This window comes from Maniola jurtina, chromosome 16 (assembly GCF_905333055.1).
Source record: "Maniola jurtina chromosome 16, ilManJurt1.1, whole genome shotgun sequence".
In the NCBI taxonomy this organism is placed as follows: domain Eukaryota; kingdom Metazoa; phylum Arthropoda; class Insecta; order Lepidoptera; family Nymphalidae; genus Maniola; species Maniola jurtina.
Window position 1 is genome coordinate 2,317,492 of NC_060044.1, and position 16,604 is coordinate 2,334,095.

General features: G+C 38.3%; 1 protein-coding gene across 1 annotated transcript; it reads left to right on the forward strand.

Moving 5' to 3' along the window:
- The first annotated feature begins 524 nt into the window (after nucleotides 1-524).
- LOC123873334 (protein maelstrom homolog) lies at nucleotides 525-13,707 on the forward strand. Its single transcript, XM_045918146.1, has 11 exons — nucleotides 525-776; nucleotides 2,244-2,448; nucleotides 3,833-3,976; nucleotides 4,351-4,581; nucleotides 5,109-5,272; nucleotides 5,835-5,978; nucleotides 7,083-7,136; nucleotides 8,529-8,592; nucleotides 9,777-9,830; nucleotides 11,046-11,120; nucleotides 11,981-13,707. Exons 1-11 carry the CDS (start codon nucleotides 564-566, stop codon nucleotides 12,028-12,030), a joined length of 1,398 nt encoding a protein of 465 aa, XP_045774102.1. The 5' UTR covers nucleotides 525-563; the 3' UTR covers nucleotides 12,031-13,707.
- Nucleotides 13,708-16,604: the final 2,897 nt, after the last annotated feature.

A 16,604-nucleotide genomic window follows, 5' to 3' on the forward strand; every position in this document is an offset into this window, starting at 1 on the left:
CGTGTCGTTGCATCAATTAACTCTCGACTGTATTTTCTTAGGCTTAAAATACAAAATCGCACCAAGTTATTCGAAGACTGGTTTGTGCAACGAAGACTGTTTTACCCAGGACGTGAATACAGCTTAAATAACTTATAGTAAAAAACTTTAGAAACATATTACAGCAGATTATTTCTAAATCATTATGAATTTATATTCATATATTTTTGGGGAACAACTCAATAATTAAGGCGATTTTAGGGGTTTTTGACACAAACTTTAGGGATAAATATTTTTGAAAGTTGGTAACACTGATTAATCATCACAATTCTCCAAATCAAGTCAAGAGTGAATAGGCAACTTCTAGGCAAGCGCGCTCCATCTTAGGCTGCATCATCACTTGCTAGCAGGTCTGATTGCAGCCAAGCGCTAGTCTATATAATTTAAAAAAAAAAAAAAAAAATCTCAGGTCTTAAAGGACTGGTATCCAGGGCCGTAAAATAAATAAAAAAAAAAAAAAATCACAATTCACTTTCAGATCAATCAAAATCATCATTTTTCGTGGAGTTGCATGCACAGGTTGCATGGTTGCAGCTGTATGTATATCACAGACCAGTTATTGCTGTGTATTTTTACTCATTCAGCTGCAGAAGGAAGTACCTACCGACAAAATGCCGAAAAAAACAACAAAAAACTCATTCTACTTTTTCATGGTTGATTTTAAAGAACAGCAAAGGAAAAAAGGGATCAACTATGCAAACATGAACGAAGTGGGGTCGGCCGCGGGACCTGTGTGGGTAAGTGGCTTTCTTCTTTTTAGCCTAGCCTTAGTTCGCAGTCAGGAGGCATTTTTCTGTTGTTTAGTTTCAAAAAAATGGGTTGGCTTTTGAAATGTGACGCATTGTTAGAGAAAATATGATTGTATAGGGGTTTTCTGGAGGGTCTTTGTATCATCGCACGGTGCAGTCAAAACTCGAAAAACGTAGAGAATGGTCCTAAATTGGTATACTTAAAGAAGTTTTTGGGGTCGCTGAAGGATTTGTTTTCAGAATCAGAAAATTCGTAATGGCCGACCTAATATGGCGTCATGTCATACGAAAAACTTATTAAAAACTAGCTGATGCCCGCAGCTTCGCCTGCGTGGATTTAGGGTTTTAGAAATCCCGTGGGAAATCCCGCTGTCATTGACCTCGAGGACCCAACTCCTCAACCGCGATGCTGTAAGAAATTGCATTCCTAAATCCTTGTGATCCCTCGGGACTTTTAAAGGATCATTTAAATGTTTTTATGTGAAACACGTTGCATCCCTGGGATGGGCTAATATGGATACTTTTGTCCTGGGAAATCAAAAGTTTCCATGGGATTTCTAAAACCCTAAATCCACGCAGGTCAAGCTGCGGGCATCAGCTAGTAAATCATAAATTTAGAAATGCAAAATGCAATATGAGCAAACAATGTATATGTTACTCCTATATTTACATGAAAAAGTTTTCATTGAATATCTCGTAACATTTGTATCATTCATATCTGTTAGGACTTTATTTTCACAAATTACTTTACTCACCTTCAGATGTTGAATCCATTTTATTGCTATAGTTTGCTTGGAAGTAAAAACTTTTACATGTGTTTGATGGAAGCGTTCATTAGCCTATCTTACCGATGCTTGGCTACGGTACCATAGCAGGTGCATTCAGACTGAGATTATAGAGGGGATTCAAGGCAAGAGACTCTACTATGAATATTTTTCGTCTCTTAGGGGACTCCTTTACCCAACCTGATGACAAAAACCCCTAACTCAAAACTTTAATTTTGACTTTTGGCCGCACCGTGCCTCGACACAATTTTTTAACAAAAAATACGATATGTACGTAAATTTCTAGGTCAGAACCATTCAAAACCCAAGAATTCGTCACTGGTTAGGTTAGAAGGCTGTGGCGGGAGTGGAGCAAAGCGTATATATTTGTACCTTCTCTTGGTAAATGTAATATAGGTTATATTGCATACTAATAAACCTAATGTCAGGTTACTCAATATTACAAAAATCATTAAAAATGCTTCTCCCATGGAGAGGCATAACTTTACTCCTGCGTTTCTCTATCGCCTGCTGAGTGACTCAGAGCTTTCTTACTAAGCCCATAGTTAGCAACCATGTCTCGGATCCACTGGCAAGGGGCAACACACACTGTTGGAAGCAGTCTTTAAGTATTGATGAATTTAGGATGTGGAGACATCTAGAAATAATAATGATGATGTATTTATTTCAGGAAGCTGCACCACCTGCAGTTCGCGCGAAATTCGAGGCCATAGCAAAAAAGGAAAAACAAAAATATAACATTCCAGAATGCAAATATACATCTCAAGGAGTCTCCCTCGCACAAATTGATCGCGAAGCAGAAGAACTTCAACGAGCCATTGAAGATGAACAGAAAGACATCAAGAATATGGTGACCAAGAAAGGCCTTGATTGTCGTAAGAAGCTCAATAAATTTCTATATTATTATTTACGAGATGATACCCTTGACTTCATCTGGTTTCATTCAGTCTCTTTTTTACTTTTTCATCATCATCATCATCATGATCAACCCATTTCCGCCCCACTACTGAGTACGGGTCTCCTCTCAGAATGAGAAGGGTTTAGGCCATAGTCTGCCACGCTGGCCCAATGCGGATTGGCAGACTTCACACACCTTTGAGAACATGGAGAACTCTCAGGCATGCAGGTTTCCTCACGATGTTTTCCTTCACCGTTAAAGCAAGTGATATTTAATTGCTTAAAACGCACATAACTGAAAAGTTAGTGGGTGCGTGCCCGGGATCGAACCCCCGACCTCCGATTAGTAGGCGGACGTTCTAACCACTAGGCTATCACAGCTTTTTGCTTTTTACTTTTTGAATATCACGAATTCTTTTGACTTTCGGGGGTAAAAAGTAAAAGTAGCCTATGCCCATCTCCAGGTTGCAAGCTATCTCTGCACCAAACAAATGATGCCTTCGATGTCCAACATGGATTTAGGTTCTTTATGGATCCCGTGGGAGCTCTGTGTTTTGCCAGAACAAAATTAAGTCCTTCCCTGAGAATCTAAGCAAGTTATGAAATTTGGTATAGAAGTTTCATCAAAAAGAGTTAAATACATGGGTAGTGAAAGCTAGCTGACAGACAGAGAGATACTTTTGCATTTATAATATTAGGGATTTTAACTGAATATGCGTAGGGGCAGCTGTGTGGAAGCTGATCGTGTAAGATGAAGTCTCCACAGTGTTCTCAAAATCTCTATTACCTTTTACTCCGAAACAAAGTTGATAACCCTGATACCCTGTGGAGATGTGCATTAGAGGTGAGGGCGCCAGATAGGACAGTTTATTCATGCAGATGCCTGCCTTTTTTCATCATAAGCATACGAGCATTCTTCAATAAATCAAATCAAATCAATAAATCTATGAGCCTTGATAGCTCAACAGTTGAAGAGTGGACTGAATTCTGAAAGGTTGGCGGTTCAAATCTCACCTGTTGTACTATTGTCCTACCCACTCCTAGCACAAGCTTTACGCTTAATTGGAGTGAAAAGGGGAGTATTAGTCATAATTAGCATGGCTAATATTCTTTATATATAAAAAAAGTGACCCAACCCAGAAGAAGCAGGTTTGGTTCCTGTCCGGTTTGCAATTTTTGATATGTAGTTTTTGCGTGAAGGAGTAACACACTCACAACCACACGCACGCACGCACGCACGCGCGCGCACGCACATACATACATACATACATACAAACTTTCTCCTTTATATATAATATTAGTGTGATTTCCTTGAAGTGTAGGTAAAAACACTATCATAAAAATATGTAATTGTTACTGTAGCTGCTCTCGATCTGCACATATTTGTGATGGACGTCAACTGCTACTGCAAGGCGAGCAGGGACTATGTCGTTGGGGAAACTGCGCTGATGCAGTTCAACATAAGAAATGGCATTCAAGAAGCCTATCATACAATAATTAATCCTGGTAAGTAGAAATGGATGCAAATAGAATAGAATACTTTTGAATCCTCAAGTGCATCTACCACTGGTTCGGAATGCCTCTTCTACCGAGAAGAACCAGCTAGAAACTCGGCGGTTGCTCTTTTCATGATATACAAACACAAACACAATATACAAACTGTATAATAGTAATTGCAATTGTATATGAGTTACGTGCGTTTTAAGTAAATTAAATATCACCTGCTTTAAAGGTGAAGGTTAACATTGTGAGGAAACTTGCACACCTGAGAGTTCTCCATAAGGTTCTCAGGTAGAATATGGCTAAACCCCTTCTCATTCTAAGTGATCCATGATCAAAGTATCACGATACTAAATCCCACCTGTTATTCTTTGTATTAGGTAACATTCCAATAGGATATGCTTCGGATGTGAAGTATGGAAGCGTAGAACTAGGACTTGACATGCCCGATGAATCGAAAGAGCGGACGGATTATATCAGTGTGCTGGCGAATACCATAGACTATTTGAAAAAAAACATCGACAAAAACGATAGGATACCGGCATTGTTCACGATGCCCGACAAGGTCGCGCCCTTGACCAACTTCCTCCAGCAGATGTGCCGGCGAGCAGGTGAGCCTCTTTATATTACAAAAAGCGCATACATATACTGCTCAATATAAAAATTATAGACTCATGTCTACCTCACTTCATAAAATTAAAAATCCTAACCTTACCTTCCATATATATCTTTGAAACTTGAGAAAAAAAATTACACTATACAAAAAAAGAAAAAAAAAACTCCTTTTTATTAGATAAGTTAAAACTGTTATGCATAAAAATAAATAAATATCTGTTTTAGAATGTGCAGGTAAAGCCCTTACATATGATACCCCACTTGGTATACTTATTTTACTTTGAAAATTTAAACACATTTAATTTTAATTTTTTTTATAATGTAACCACAAAATCGTGGTTTTCAGATTTATTCCTGTACTTGTACTATAAGACCTACCTACCTGCCAAATTTCATGATTCTAAGTCAACGGGAAGTACCCTATAGGTTTCTTGACAGACAGACGGACGGACCGAACGTTCCGATTTTGGCCACGCGCCAAAACATCCTTGTCGCACTGTAATAAAATTTATTTTATTTACAGGCGAAGACGATACAATATTCCGTGTATACCAACTAGACAGGTTGTTCTATACAATGGTCAACTTTGTACGGTTGAGTGAGGATGCCGGCTTCCCCAAGGAGTCACTTGCCTTGAACCAACTGAAGAAAGACCCTTTCAAGTACAACCCCGGCCTCGCCTGCCAGGTAAAACATCGTCTTGATTTTGAAGGATCTATTCAGTGATCTGCCACTCTACATGAATCTAGCCTTTAACTCGGACACTATCGAAAAATCGAAAACCATAGGAGATGCAGGGAAACTGTCTTAAGAAACTTTAGGCCTTTTTTTGTGAAAACAATTTTGGCATAGTAAATTTTTTGACCAAGCGTGACTTGCATTCATTTTATGGACAACTCACGCTTGACCAAAAAATTAACTATGGTAAAATTGTTTTCACAAAAAAAAAAGACCTTTAGTTTCCCAAGACAGTTTGTCCTGTCCTCCTCCTCCTGTGGTTTTGGATATATGTACAGTCAAAGGCCATAAGTCGTTTAGCACCTTGGTGATCATACTCTCGTGGCACAGTTATGCACACGCGTTAAGTGTGTGTGGCGTGTTTAAAGAAAAAGGTCATAAGTGCGACAGGTTTTTGATGCAACAGTTTCACGGAATTGCTACTCGAATTCTGAGGCCGACCGTACATTCCAGATAGCCGTTGTGCTATCGCGCAATGAGTAGCAATGTACACGTGGGTATATATTTTCAGCACCACGAGGTAAACGACAAGGCAGTGGAGTGCTGCCTGTCCCGCGTGAGGCGCTGGGCATACACCTTCCTCGACACGGCCTGCCCCGCGGCCGGCATCGTCGCGTTGCCGGGCAAACACTTGCCTGCTGATTTCGACATCGAGGTAAGTTGCCTGCGCCACAAAGATTAAAATTCAAAATATTTTTATTCAATTAAACTTTTACAAGTGCTTTTGAATCGTCAAGAAAATAAAAAAAGCCGGCCAAGTGCGAGTCAGACTCGCGCACTGAGGGTTCCGTACTCGGGTATTTTTCCAACATTTTGCACGATAAATCAAAAACTATTTTACATAAAAATAAATAAAAATCTGTTTTAGGATGTACAGGTAAAAGTCTTTTCATATGATACCCCACTCGGTATAGTTACAACACAAACACGATAATTGTAGAAAATTGAAACACTTTTTAATTATTATTTTTTTAATGATGTAACCACAAATTCGCGGTTTTCCAGATTTATTCCTGTACTTGTGCTATAAGATCTACCTACCTGCCAAATTTCATGATTCTAGGTCAACGGGAAGTACCCTATAGGTTTCTTGACAGACAGACAGACAACGAAGTGATCCTATAAGGGTTCCGTTTTCCTTATGAGGGGTGGAACCCTAAAAATACCAATATTGATTACCCGGTATGTAATGTCATCTCACTAGAAAATTGCCATGTCGTCGTGTCGTGAACAATTCGGGAATGCGAACTATCAAGGCGTCATTGATTTTAATTTGTTGATACGATCTGGCGCTACCGATGCTCCGGCTTCATGTACAGGCAGCCCTACGCCATCTGAGTTAAGAGGGCTCTCTCCGTCACTCGCTTCCACTCGCTTCATACAGTCGTAGTTCCAATTTCATTTGAATATTAAGCAACCAAAGTCCATGAAATTTTGCAGACATATTCTAGAAACTAATATCTGTGTCTGTGGTGTTTTAGATTTTTCTAAAAATATGTAGTTTTAAAATTACAGGGGCTCAAAGATTTGTATGTACATTTTTAAGACCGCGTAACTTTGAAACCGAATATTTTAACAGAAATCTGGAAAACCACAGACATAGATATTAGTTTCTAGAATATGTCTGCAAAATTTCATGGACTTTGGTTGCTTAATATTCAAATGAAATTGGAACTACGATTGTATGAAGCGAGTGGAAACGAGTGACGGAGAGAGCCCTGTTAATCGCTATAAATTAACCTTTAATGTTTGGTTTCAGCAAACACAGATTTTCCAAGAGCAAAAGAAAACCAGACTCCCGCCGTCTGTTTGGGTAAGCCATTTCATATATATACTATAATTACATAATACATCATGCAATGTTTCACAGAATAATTCTGTATATTTATGATTTTGTATTTCATAAAGAAAAGTGACTTTTGGCCTGAATTTTTTTTTTTTTTATTTATTTGTACCAGAAAGTTGTTACATTAAAGAGACAAGTATGTATAAATAAAAAAATTGTAACACTCCCGACAAGTGAAGGTTGCAGTAGCTAGAAAAGAGCTGATAACTTTCAAATGGCTGAACCGATTTTATTGGATTATTGCTAAGAACACTCTCGAACAAGCCAAACAAAAAAACTAAATTAAAATCGGTTCATTAGTTACAATGCCACAGATAGATACACAGATACACTCGTCAAACTCACCCCTCTTTTTGGGTTGGGGGTTAAAAAAGAAAGAAAAAGTTGACAGGGAAGCACTTATCTCTATAAGAGATATCTACCAGTGAGAGTGATTAAGATTTAAAACTCTTTGATTTTCTGGGATAAAAAGTGTTCTGTCTCCAGAATACAAGTTATCTCATTGTCTTTAGTCAAAATCGGTTCGGTGAGTTGTGAAATCCTGACAGACGGACATACTTAGGATTGACCAAGCAAAATGAGGTTTCTGAGTTGGCTTTGAGTGGATTTGCATTTTTTCCATCTGTCTGAATTAGTTAATTAGGAAATTAAAACCTAAAAGCTACTTAAGGTACTTCCCGTAGACCTAGAAACATGAAATTAGCAGTTAGCAATGTCTTCTTCTTTCTTCTCTCTGGGCTGGTTTCCGCACTTAAACATTTCCGTCTGTTGTGCGTGCGTCGCCCCTCCTCGCCGAAGTCTTCACTTCAGCCATCCAAGCTCGCTCCAGAAGCCGAGTAGACCGACCAGGTTGCCGAGGGCTTCATGAAGTGAGCTTGGGGATCCCAAATGGCGTATTTGGGTATTCCATAATTGGGAATGCTTTTTAAGTTTTAGTTTATACAACCAAGTTTTATACTCACTGAAGGGTATTGGTAGCAATGACTTATAGTAGCGAAAGGGAAAAATCCAAAAACTGAATTTTTGGTTATATGTCAAAAGAAAATGTTATTTCCCAACATTATCCTGAAGGTGATAGCAGACAGACAGGACAGCGCTCTCAAAGCGCACTGGATGTCTGCATTAGTTAATAAGTATATTAATTATATTAACTAACATAGAATAAGTTTCTTACTAACATACATTACATTATAATTTAGTTACTAACATAGGTTAAGATGTTTACTAACATAATATTGTGGGCCTTTGTTGCTTGAATAAATAAAGATATTATTATTATTTATTATTTCTTGTACGATGGTATGGAACACTTCGTGAGCGAGTCTGCCTAGCACTTGACTGGGTTTTTTTAATTTACAGAGGGAGCCAAACTCGTGCGACGCATCTCCTAATACCTCTTTTAACCTGCCTGTTGAGCCTAGCAGTAAGTTCACTCCTGATAACACGTAACTTGCTGAACCTGGCAGCAAGTTCACTCTAACATGTTCAAAATTTTGCCTCTGTTGGAAGCATTTTATTAGAAAACTATGAATACAAGCGCTAAAGCTGTGATAGCCTAGTGGTTAAGGCATCGGCCTCCTAATCTTTTTTTTTATTAAGATACAATTCAGCCCTTGTCTGCAATATCACCTAGTAGTAAGTGATGATGCAGTCTAAGATTCAAGCGGGCCCACCTAGAAGGGATATGGCAGTGTTCATTAAACCCATACTACTTTGGTTTCTACACGGCATAGTACCGGAACACTAAGTCGCTTGGCGGCACGTCTTTGGCGGTAGAGTGGTAACTAGCCACGGCAGAAGCGTCCAGACCAGATTCAGAAATTATAAAATTCCAAACCCCTGCGGGGGATGGAACCCGGGACCTCACACTAATAAGACCACAGCGCCTTCCATTGCGAAAGGGAGGCCGTCAAAAAAATCGGAAGGTCAGCGGTCTAGCCCAGGCATGCACCTCTAACTTTTCGGAGTTATGTGTTACTAGATGATGCCCGCGATTTCGTCCGCGTGGATTAAGATTTTTTAGAATCCCGTGGGAGCTATTAAATTTTCCGAGATAGGTAAAAGTTGCCTATGCCAATTTACGGGATGCAAGCTACCTCTATACCAAATTTCATATAAATCGGTTTAACGTATGGGCTTTTAAGAATCCCATGGGAATAATCATACTTGATATCAACATCTTTACTTGATAAACATTTACAAGGTAAATCCTAAGTAGACCTAGGCAGTAGCAGCAAAATTCCTGGCCTCCAAACGAGGGATTCCCTGTGCTATGAGATGTAAGCTAACTCTGTACCACATCAAAATTCAAAAAAAAAATCAAAATTCAAATTATTTTTATTCAATTAAACTTTTACAAGTGCTTTTGAATCGTCAAAATAATCTACCACTGGTTCGGAATGCTGTTCCTACCGAGAAGAACCAGCAAGAAACTCGGCGGTTGCTCTTTTCAAATGTACAATTTACAATAATATGCCAAAGTCGGTCAATCTGTTAAAAAACCTAGCAGACAGACACTTTCGCGTTTATAGTATAGATTATTTAGACTATATCTTTATGATCTCTTCGAAAATGAATCAAAACGTAAATATGTTGTTTATTTTACAGCTTCAAAGGTAGTTAAGCGAGTCCATGTACCACTGAGAAGGCCGAAATCTAATTGTAAGTATATTTTACCAGTGAATGCCAGCAACTTCATCCACATGAATTTAGGTTTCTAGGGTTCTGTAGGTACCTCAAAAGGAAAAACGGAACTCTTATAGGATTACAGGTTTGTCTGTTGTTGTTGACCTAGAATCATGAAAGGCAGGTAGGTGCCAGGTGGGTATTATAGCACAAGTAAAGGAAAAAATCCGAAACCCGTGAATTTATGGGTAAAGATAACGATGCCAATTCTAAAACAGGTTTTTATTTATTTTTAAATGTATAGTAATTTTTGATTTGACTGTGCAAAATGTCGGAACAAATACCCGAATACGGAACCCTCGGGGCGCGAGTCTGACTCGCACTTGGCCGGTTTTTTGAAAACAGATCCCGTATCTTTGATTTCCGGAATAAAAATGAATGCAGGTGTGTGAAAACCATTGTAAAGGTTCAGGGATCCGTTTGCGAAATATTATGTTTAAGGTACTAAATATTTTTTGTTAGAATGAAGTGTATGTATTACCCCCCTGCCAGGTGTTTGACAAATGGTTGTTTTTGGATATCGTAGCGTATTATATAACGAAGTTAAAGGAAAACTGTCATAGCTAGGTTTGCTTTCCAAGACTAACATATAAAATGTACTCGAAGGAGCATTGAAAATCTCTCAGATGAAGTTGTTCGTTGTGTAAACCTATTTATATACTAGCTATTTATATCCGAATATTATGGCTCGCAACTACCCTACACCCTACACTCTTAGCCCGACTCACACTTGATCAGTTTTTATTAGGGTTACGTACCTCAAAAGGAAAAAAGAAACCCTTATAGGATCACTTTGTTGTCTGTCTGTCTTTCCATCTGTCCATCTGTCGTGCCTGTCAAGAAAACCTATGAGTACTTCCCGTAGACCTAGAATCATGAAATTTGGCAGGTTGGTAGTTCTTATAGCACAAGAAAAGGAAAAAAAATCCGAAAACCGTGAAATTGTACAATTATATCTCAAAAAAAAAATTAAAATGTATTCATGAACAAATAATAATTAGTATTATCAATTTTCAAAGTAAGCTATACCAAGGGGGGTATCATATGAAAGCGCTTTACTTGTACATTCTAAAACAGATTTTAATGCATAATAGGCTTTGATTTATCGAGCGAAATGACGAAAAAATACCCGAGTACGGAACTCTCGGTGCGAGAGTCTGATTCGCACTTGACCGGTTGTTTTTTTTTCAGTCCCGGATCCCAGCTGCGCAGAAGTTCCAGAACTGACTGATTTGGATTTCCCGCACTTGTCCCGAGTGTCCCGAGGTTAGTATATTACCCGACTGTGACGAAAGCCAAAAGAGGGTTATGGCTTATTTTGATGACCCCCCTGGCGCAGTGGTAAGCGCTGTGGTCTTATTAGTGGAATGTCCCGGGTTCGATTCCCGGCAGAAGTTTGGAATTTTAAAATTTCTGGCCTAGTCTGGTGGGAGTCTTCGGCTGTGGTTAGTTACCACCCTACCGTGCAAAGCCGTGCCACCAAGCGATTTAGCGTTCCGGTACGATACCGTGTAGAAATCAAAGGGGGGTATGGGTTTAATAAAAACTGCCATACCCCTTCCAGGTTAGCCCGCTTCCATCTTAGACTGCATCATCACTTACCACCAGGTGAGATTGCAGTCAAAGCCTTACTTGTATCTGGATAATAAAAAAATGTGTTATAGACCTGTACTACTCACTGGCTCGACTGATTTTGATAAATGATACATTTGTCTTGATGGCGCGGGTGTCACTTTCAAATTCAAATTCAAAATATTTTTATTCAATTAGACTTTTACAAGTTCTTTTGAATCGTCAAAAGCATCTACCACTGGTTCGGAATGCCTTGCCACTGGGTACATAGAAGTCTTAAAAAATCAGAATAGCGGGTTTTATGCGCTTTAATGTGCTGGCTGCAGTGCAAACTGCAGTCGGTGTTTTTTTGAAAACTTTTTGTTTCGTGGACTCAAAATGATTAGCACCCAGTCATATTCTTATCTCTATCATTTTTATGGGATTACGTAACAGAGAGAGCGCTATACTATCTTTTTTCCGTGGATAGATAGCATGGCTACGGGACCATAGTTATGCGTGCATACTCACACTTGACCAGTTTTTTGGTTATTATAAATGTGTTATGTTTGCAGGACCCGCCAACGTGGAAAACACCTTTAACAAGCTCAATATTAATGAATAATTTGATCACTATATAAACTAAACTAGTCACACAAAAATCGTTTATCTACTAATTACTACAGGGTTATAGGCTATTACTTTTTAAGTGTTACTTTTAAGGTGGTAGCTCAATTACACGACACCGCTCCCGCATGGTAAAGAATGACAATCAAATATAGGCTTTCAAAGTCGTACTTCCCAACGAGTCGAAATGTTCACTCGTTTTGGCGTGACTCGTTGGGAATCCATCTTTTATAGTGACAATACAATTGCAAACAACGCGCAGCAAGCGAGCTTGCCGTGATCCAGCCACTGGATGGCTGACGTCTCTTACCACCTGCTTCGAGTGGCCCACGCGTCTTCAGCGTGCGGGCCACTCGAGCAAGTTGTAACCCTCCGTCCACACAGTGCTCTACTCGCGCAATTAATCGCGACGTCGCTTGTTTTTGCAACGTGTTGGACGTCGAAACTGTGCGCTATTGCATACTTACCGACACAATAGGGAGCGATGGGCGTGAACGAGGAACATGCGAGTAACGCGTCCACACTACGTTTCTGCCTCCGTTCCTCGCTCCTTCTCATGCCACACGGGCAGTGTGTGGACGCCGTACTGTTAACTGTCATCGCGTGGACACCAAGCTTTCTGCTAGCTGTCGGCGCGTGGACAACTAGCAGTCACTTCGATGCCGTGCGTGTGTTGTGTGGGAACGGTGTCGTGTAAATGAGTTACAATAAAGGTTTATTCTGTAGTTACTCTTATACTGTAGTCTTAAACTCAAAGTCCAGCCCTAACTTGCATATAAGTACTATCGTATTGATCTAACTTTAAGCAAAAATAAATATTATAGTTGACAGTTTCATTTCCGTTCAGTATTATTTCATACACCATACGATTTCTCGTTTCGATTAAAATTTATCGACATCGTATAATTGACGATCATTATGAGAAATATAACGAAGCTACGCAAGAAGTATTTGACGACTTAAGTTCACAATCAGTCTTAAATAATGACAAAAGCCAATTTACAAAACAAAAAAAAGATTAATACTAGATCTTTTCAAAATGATTCATCTGAAAATATTGATTCTGAAGAAAAAAAATCTCTGAATTTGTTTCCAATTTAACGTGTTCCTACTATCTTTGCCACTACTATCCTGTGCGCTTCAAACTGGAATTGTGAATATTTACTGCGGTAAATGAGACTGTCAAATCGTATCTGACGTACAAATGTCGTCACGTGTAAAGGTTCTTGTATAATTATATTTTACTTATAAACTGTACCTGTTTTTATTACGCCCGCTCTGCACTCTGGAACGACCGTCCATTTCGATTCTCTAACGATTGAAGAGCCGGCTTTATAATGTAAGGTTAACGTTAATATACTTAGTGCGCGATGGGTTGAGATGGCAAGCAGGGGAGCTCGGGTGACGTTGCTGGTTTGCGGGGCTTCCCCAGCCTCATGTTTCTATTGCCATGTCAACCTGTCGCGTACTATACTTAACGAGTTGAAATCTGAAAGAATTCTCAATTTTGTTCCGAAAAAACTCTTTTGTACTTTTTGCATTTAGTCTATGTAAGTTATGGGGCAAGCGACGGGTCTGCCCGCGAAATTCTAATTTTACTTCGTTTTTCGCAATTTGTAAACTAATACGACAACGTAGGCTTATGGCACTTTAATTGCGGCAATGGCTGTATCATCCTCACAGGTTTGTATAAAATCTTTACTTGAAAAGGTCCAGTTTAAGAAATTAGCTCTAGTATCGATTATAACTCACAAATTAGTCGATACTAGAGCTAATTTCTTAAACTGGGCCCTTTCAAGTAAAGATTTTTATACAAACCTGTGAGGACGATACTGCCATTGCCGCAATTCAAGTGCCATAAGCCTACGTTGTCGTATTAGTTTACAAATTGCGAAAAACCGAGTAAAATTCGAATTTCGCGGGCAGACCCGTCGCTTCCACCTTATTATTATTATTATAAGGACCGTAAAGATGGTGTCAACACATCAACTTCGATAGAATTCTGATGTTGAACTTGTCGTTAAAGTAAAATGGACCTTAACTGCTTAGTTTTAAAGCTCAAATTTGTCTCCACATCTACCGCCAGCGTTCCAAGCTGAAACCTTGCAAAATTAAAATCGGTGGTACTGAATCTTTGACTTCAAGACAAAGATCTGTAAGTCCATTTTACTTTGACGTAATTGTGTTTTTTTTTCTTTCTATGAACGTTATGACACATGCCTATAAATGTATCAGATACTAGCATCAATCTGTCAAAACGATATCTAGTATCGTGCAGGTCATAGAGGCGTTAAAGCACTGCTTACCCTTGTAATAACTCAATGCTTTTTTTGAGCAATGTTTATGTAAGACACTTCTCAGTCTTTCCAAAGAGAATATCTATGTCCTTTAGTGGTATCATACTAGTTTGTTTATTACTTTTATATTTGATTTTGTTTCAAAATGGCATAGTTTTACGTTGAAAATTAAAAACTTGGTGCCATAATATTACAATTAGGACTTGCAGGCTCTAATGCAAAAAGTGTCTACATCCAATTTTGACATTTTTAAAGTGGCAAAGCAAGATGGATCCATTAAAAACATTTTAAAACTTAAACATCCATCATCATCAACCCATTGCCGGCGCACTACTGAGAACGGATCTCCTCTAAAGCTGAAATCTATAGAGCGAGATTTAAAACGAGACAGCGTTATACCGCTGGCATAAATCTGTCTCGTTTTAACTGAAACTTAAGTTGAAGCAAAGTCAAAGTGCACTCTATAGATTTCAACCTCAGAATGAGAAGGGTTTTTGGCTATAGTCCACCATGCTGGACAAGTCCGGATTAACAACTTCACACACCTGTACATAATGTTGTTATGTAAAATTGTACAGAATGGAGAACTCTGGGAATGTAGATTTCCTCACAATGTTTTTCTTCACCGTTAAAGCAAGTGCTGCTTTAATTGCTCTGAAAAGTTAGAGCTGCGGAATCGAACCCCCGACCTTAAAACGCCGACGTCTTACTTAACCACTAGGATATTGTGGCTCTATAGGCCTAGTGGCTAAAACTAAAGATTCCCTTATGAAAGACCTATCCAATACAAAAAGTTGATACAACCCTTTTTAGAACTCAGTATTGAAACAAAGTATAGTTGTCTTTTAAATGAAGCATTAAATGGATGAATCATTTTTTTTTTTGCATTGGAGCCTACAATTACAATTCCTATTAAATGTGATTTATCTTTGATTTAAGATGTTGCACTGTTATTTGTTTTGATTCGAGTATAATGCATACATTTTGAGAAAACACTAGCCATTTTTCTAAATGTGACCAATGACCATGTCAAAGATATGGTTCACTCATAGTTCATAAAATATAGCTTGAGTCCTGTGACATAAATAGGGCTGCGATAATGTTGAAAATCCATCATACTAATATCGATATCAAGCTACAAATATTGATTTTATTGTAACATGTTTTCATTGATAGATACTATACTAGGATAATAACTTGACTACCTATTATAATGCATTCAAACAAAAGGGATAAAGGTTTCATGTATTAAATTATGTAGTCGTGCGCAACCCAAATCATCGATATTTTGGTTACGATAACAAAAGGAACGTCACTATTAATGTGCATAAACTAATAACGTGCATAGGTATATTTTTTCGCGTACTTTCTTCATACACCTTTAGGGTGAGGCCAAACGGACGTAATTTTTTGAGTTATAAGTCGCGTAATTTCGGTTGCCTAATTTCTGCTTCATTCAGTTTCATACAAAAGTTCAACTCATTTTGCGTCGCCGTGTGGCACGAACTGGACTTTTGTATGAAACCGAATGCAGCAGAAATTACGCGACCGAAATTACGCGACTGACAACTCACAAAATTACGCTCGTTTGGCCTACCCATACCATTACAAAATTATGTACTTCAATGGCGTCATCAAGCTATATTTCATGAACTGTACGTTATACGTATTAAATCGTTCGTTCTCAAAATGTATGCACTATACGGCCGATTTTTCAATTGCCAAATATATTATTTAACGAAGTTTGTAGAGTTTTTGGTTATGTTAAAATGTCAAAATTTGTCAGTTAATTTGGTCATTAGAAAGGCAACCCCAACAAATCATTGAGTATTATCTATTTTTTTTTTTTTTTAATTCTTTAGAGTGGTTATTTCGTTAAAACTGTAAAAACAAACACCAACAAAAAGACGAGTTAATAAAAACTAATTAGTGTTAAAAAAGTTCGAATAATTCTGTGACACTGACCTCGATTCTGATGAAATGATTAAACTAAATTTAGAGCATCTTTTTCTTTTTGATATTGCTAAATAAGGACGGCAGATGATTTTTAAATTTAAGTCTAAATTTTAGTGCTACTCCACAAATTTAAAAAATAGGCTCACGGGCACCTAAATTCACGAGGTTTGATAGTTTCAAATATAACTGTCAAACTGTATCTGTCCTTTTCATATTAGATTAGTAAGAAAAAGATGCAAATAGTCTAAGTTGTGATCAGAATCAGCGCCCCAGTTGTTAGTGTGTATTATGTTTAAGTAAAAGTTATATTTAAACAATT

What these genes read in the sequence shown, in the direction of transcription:
- LOC123873334 (XM_045918146.1), top strand. Translation starts at nt 564, where the DNA reads ATGGTTGCAGCTGTATGTATATCACAGACCAGTTATTGCTGTGTATTT. An exon ending in CGGCCGCGGGACCTGTGTGG is followed by an intron (nt 777 to 2,243) that starts GTAAGTGGCTTT and finishes TATTTATTTCAG; the next exon opens with GAAGCTGCACCACCTGCAGT. An exon ending in ACCCCGGCCTCGCCTGCCAG is followed by an intron (nt 5,273 to 5,834) that starts GTAAAACATCGT and finishes ATATATTTTCAG; the next exon opens with CACCACGAGGTAAACGACAA.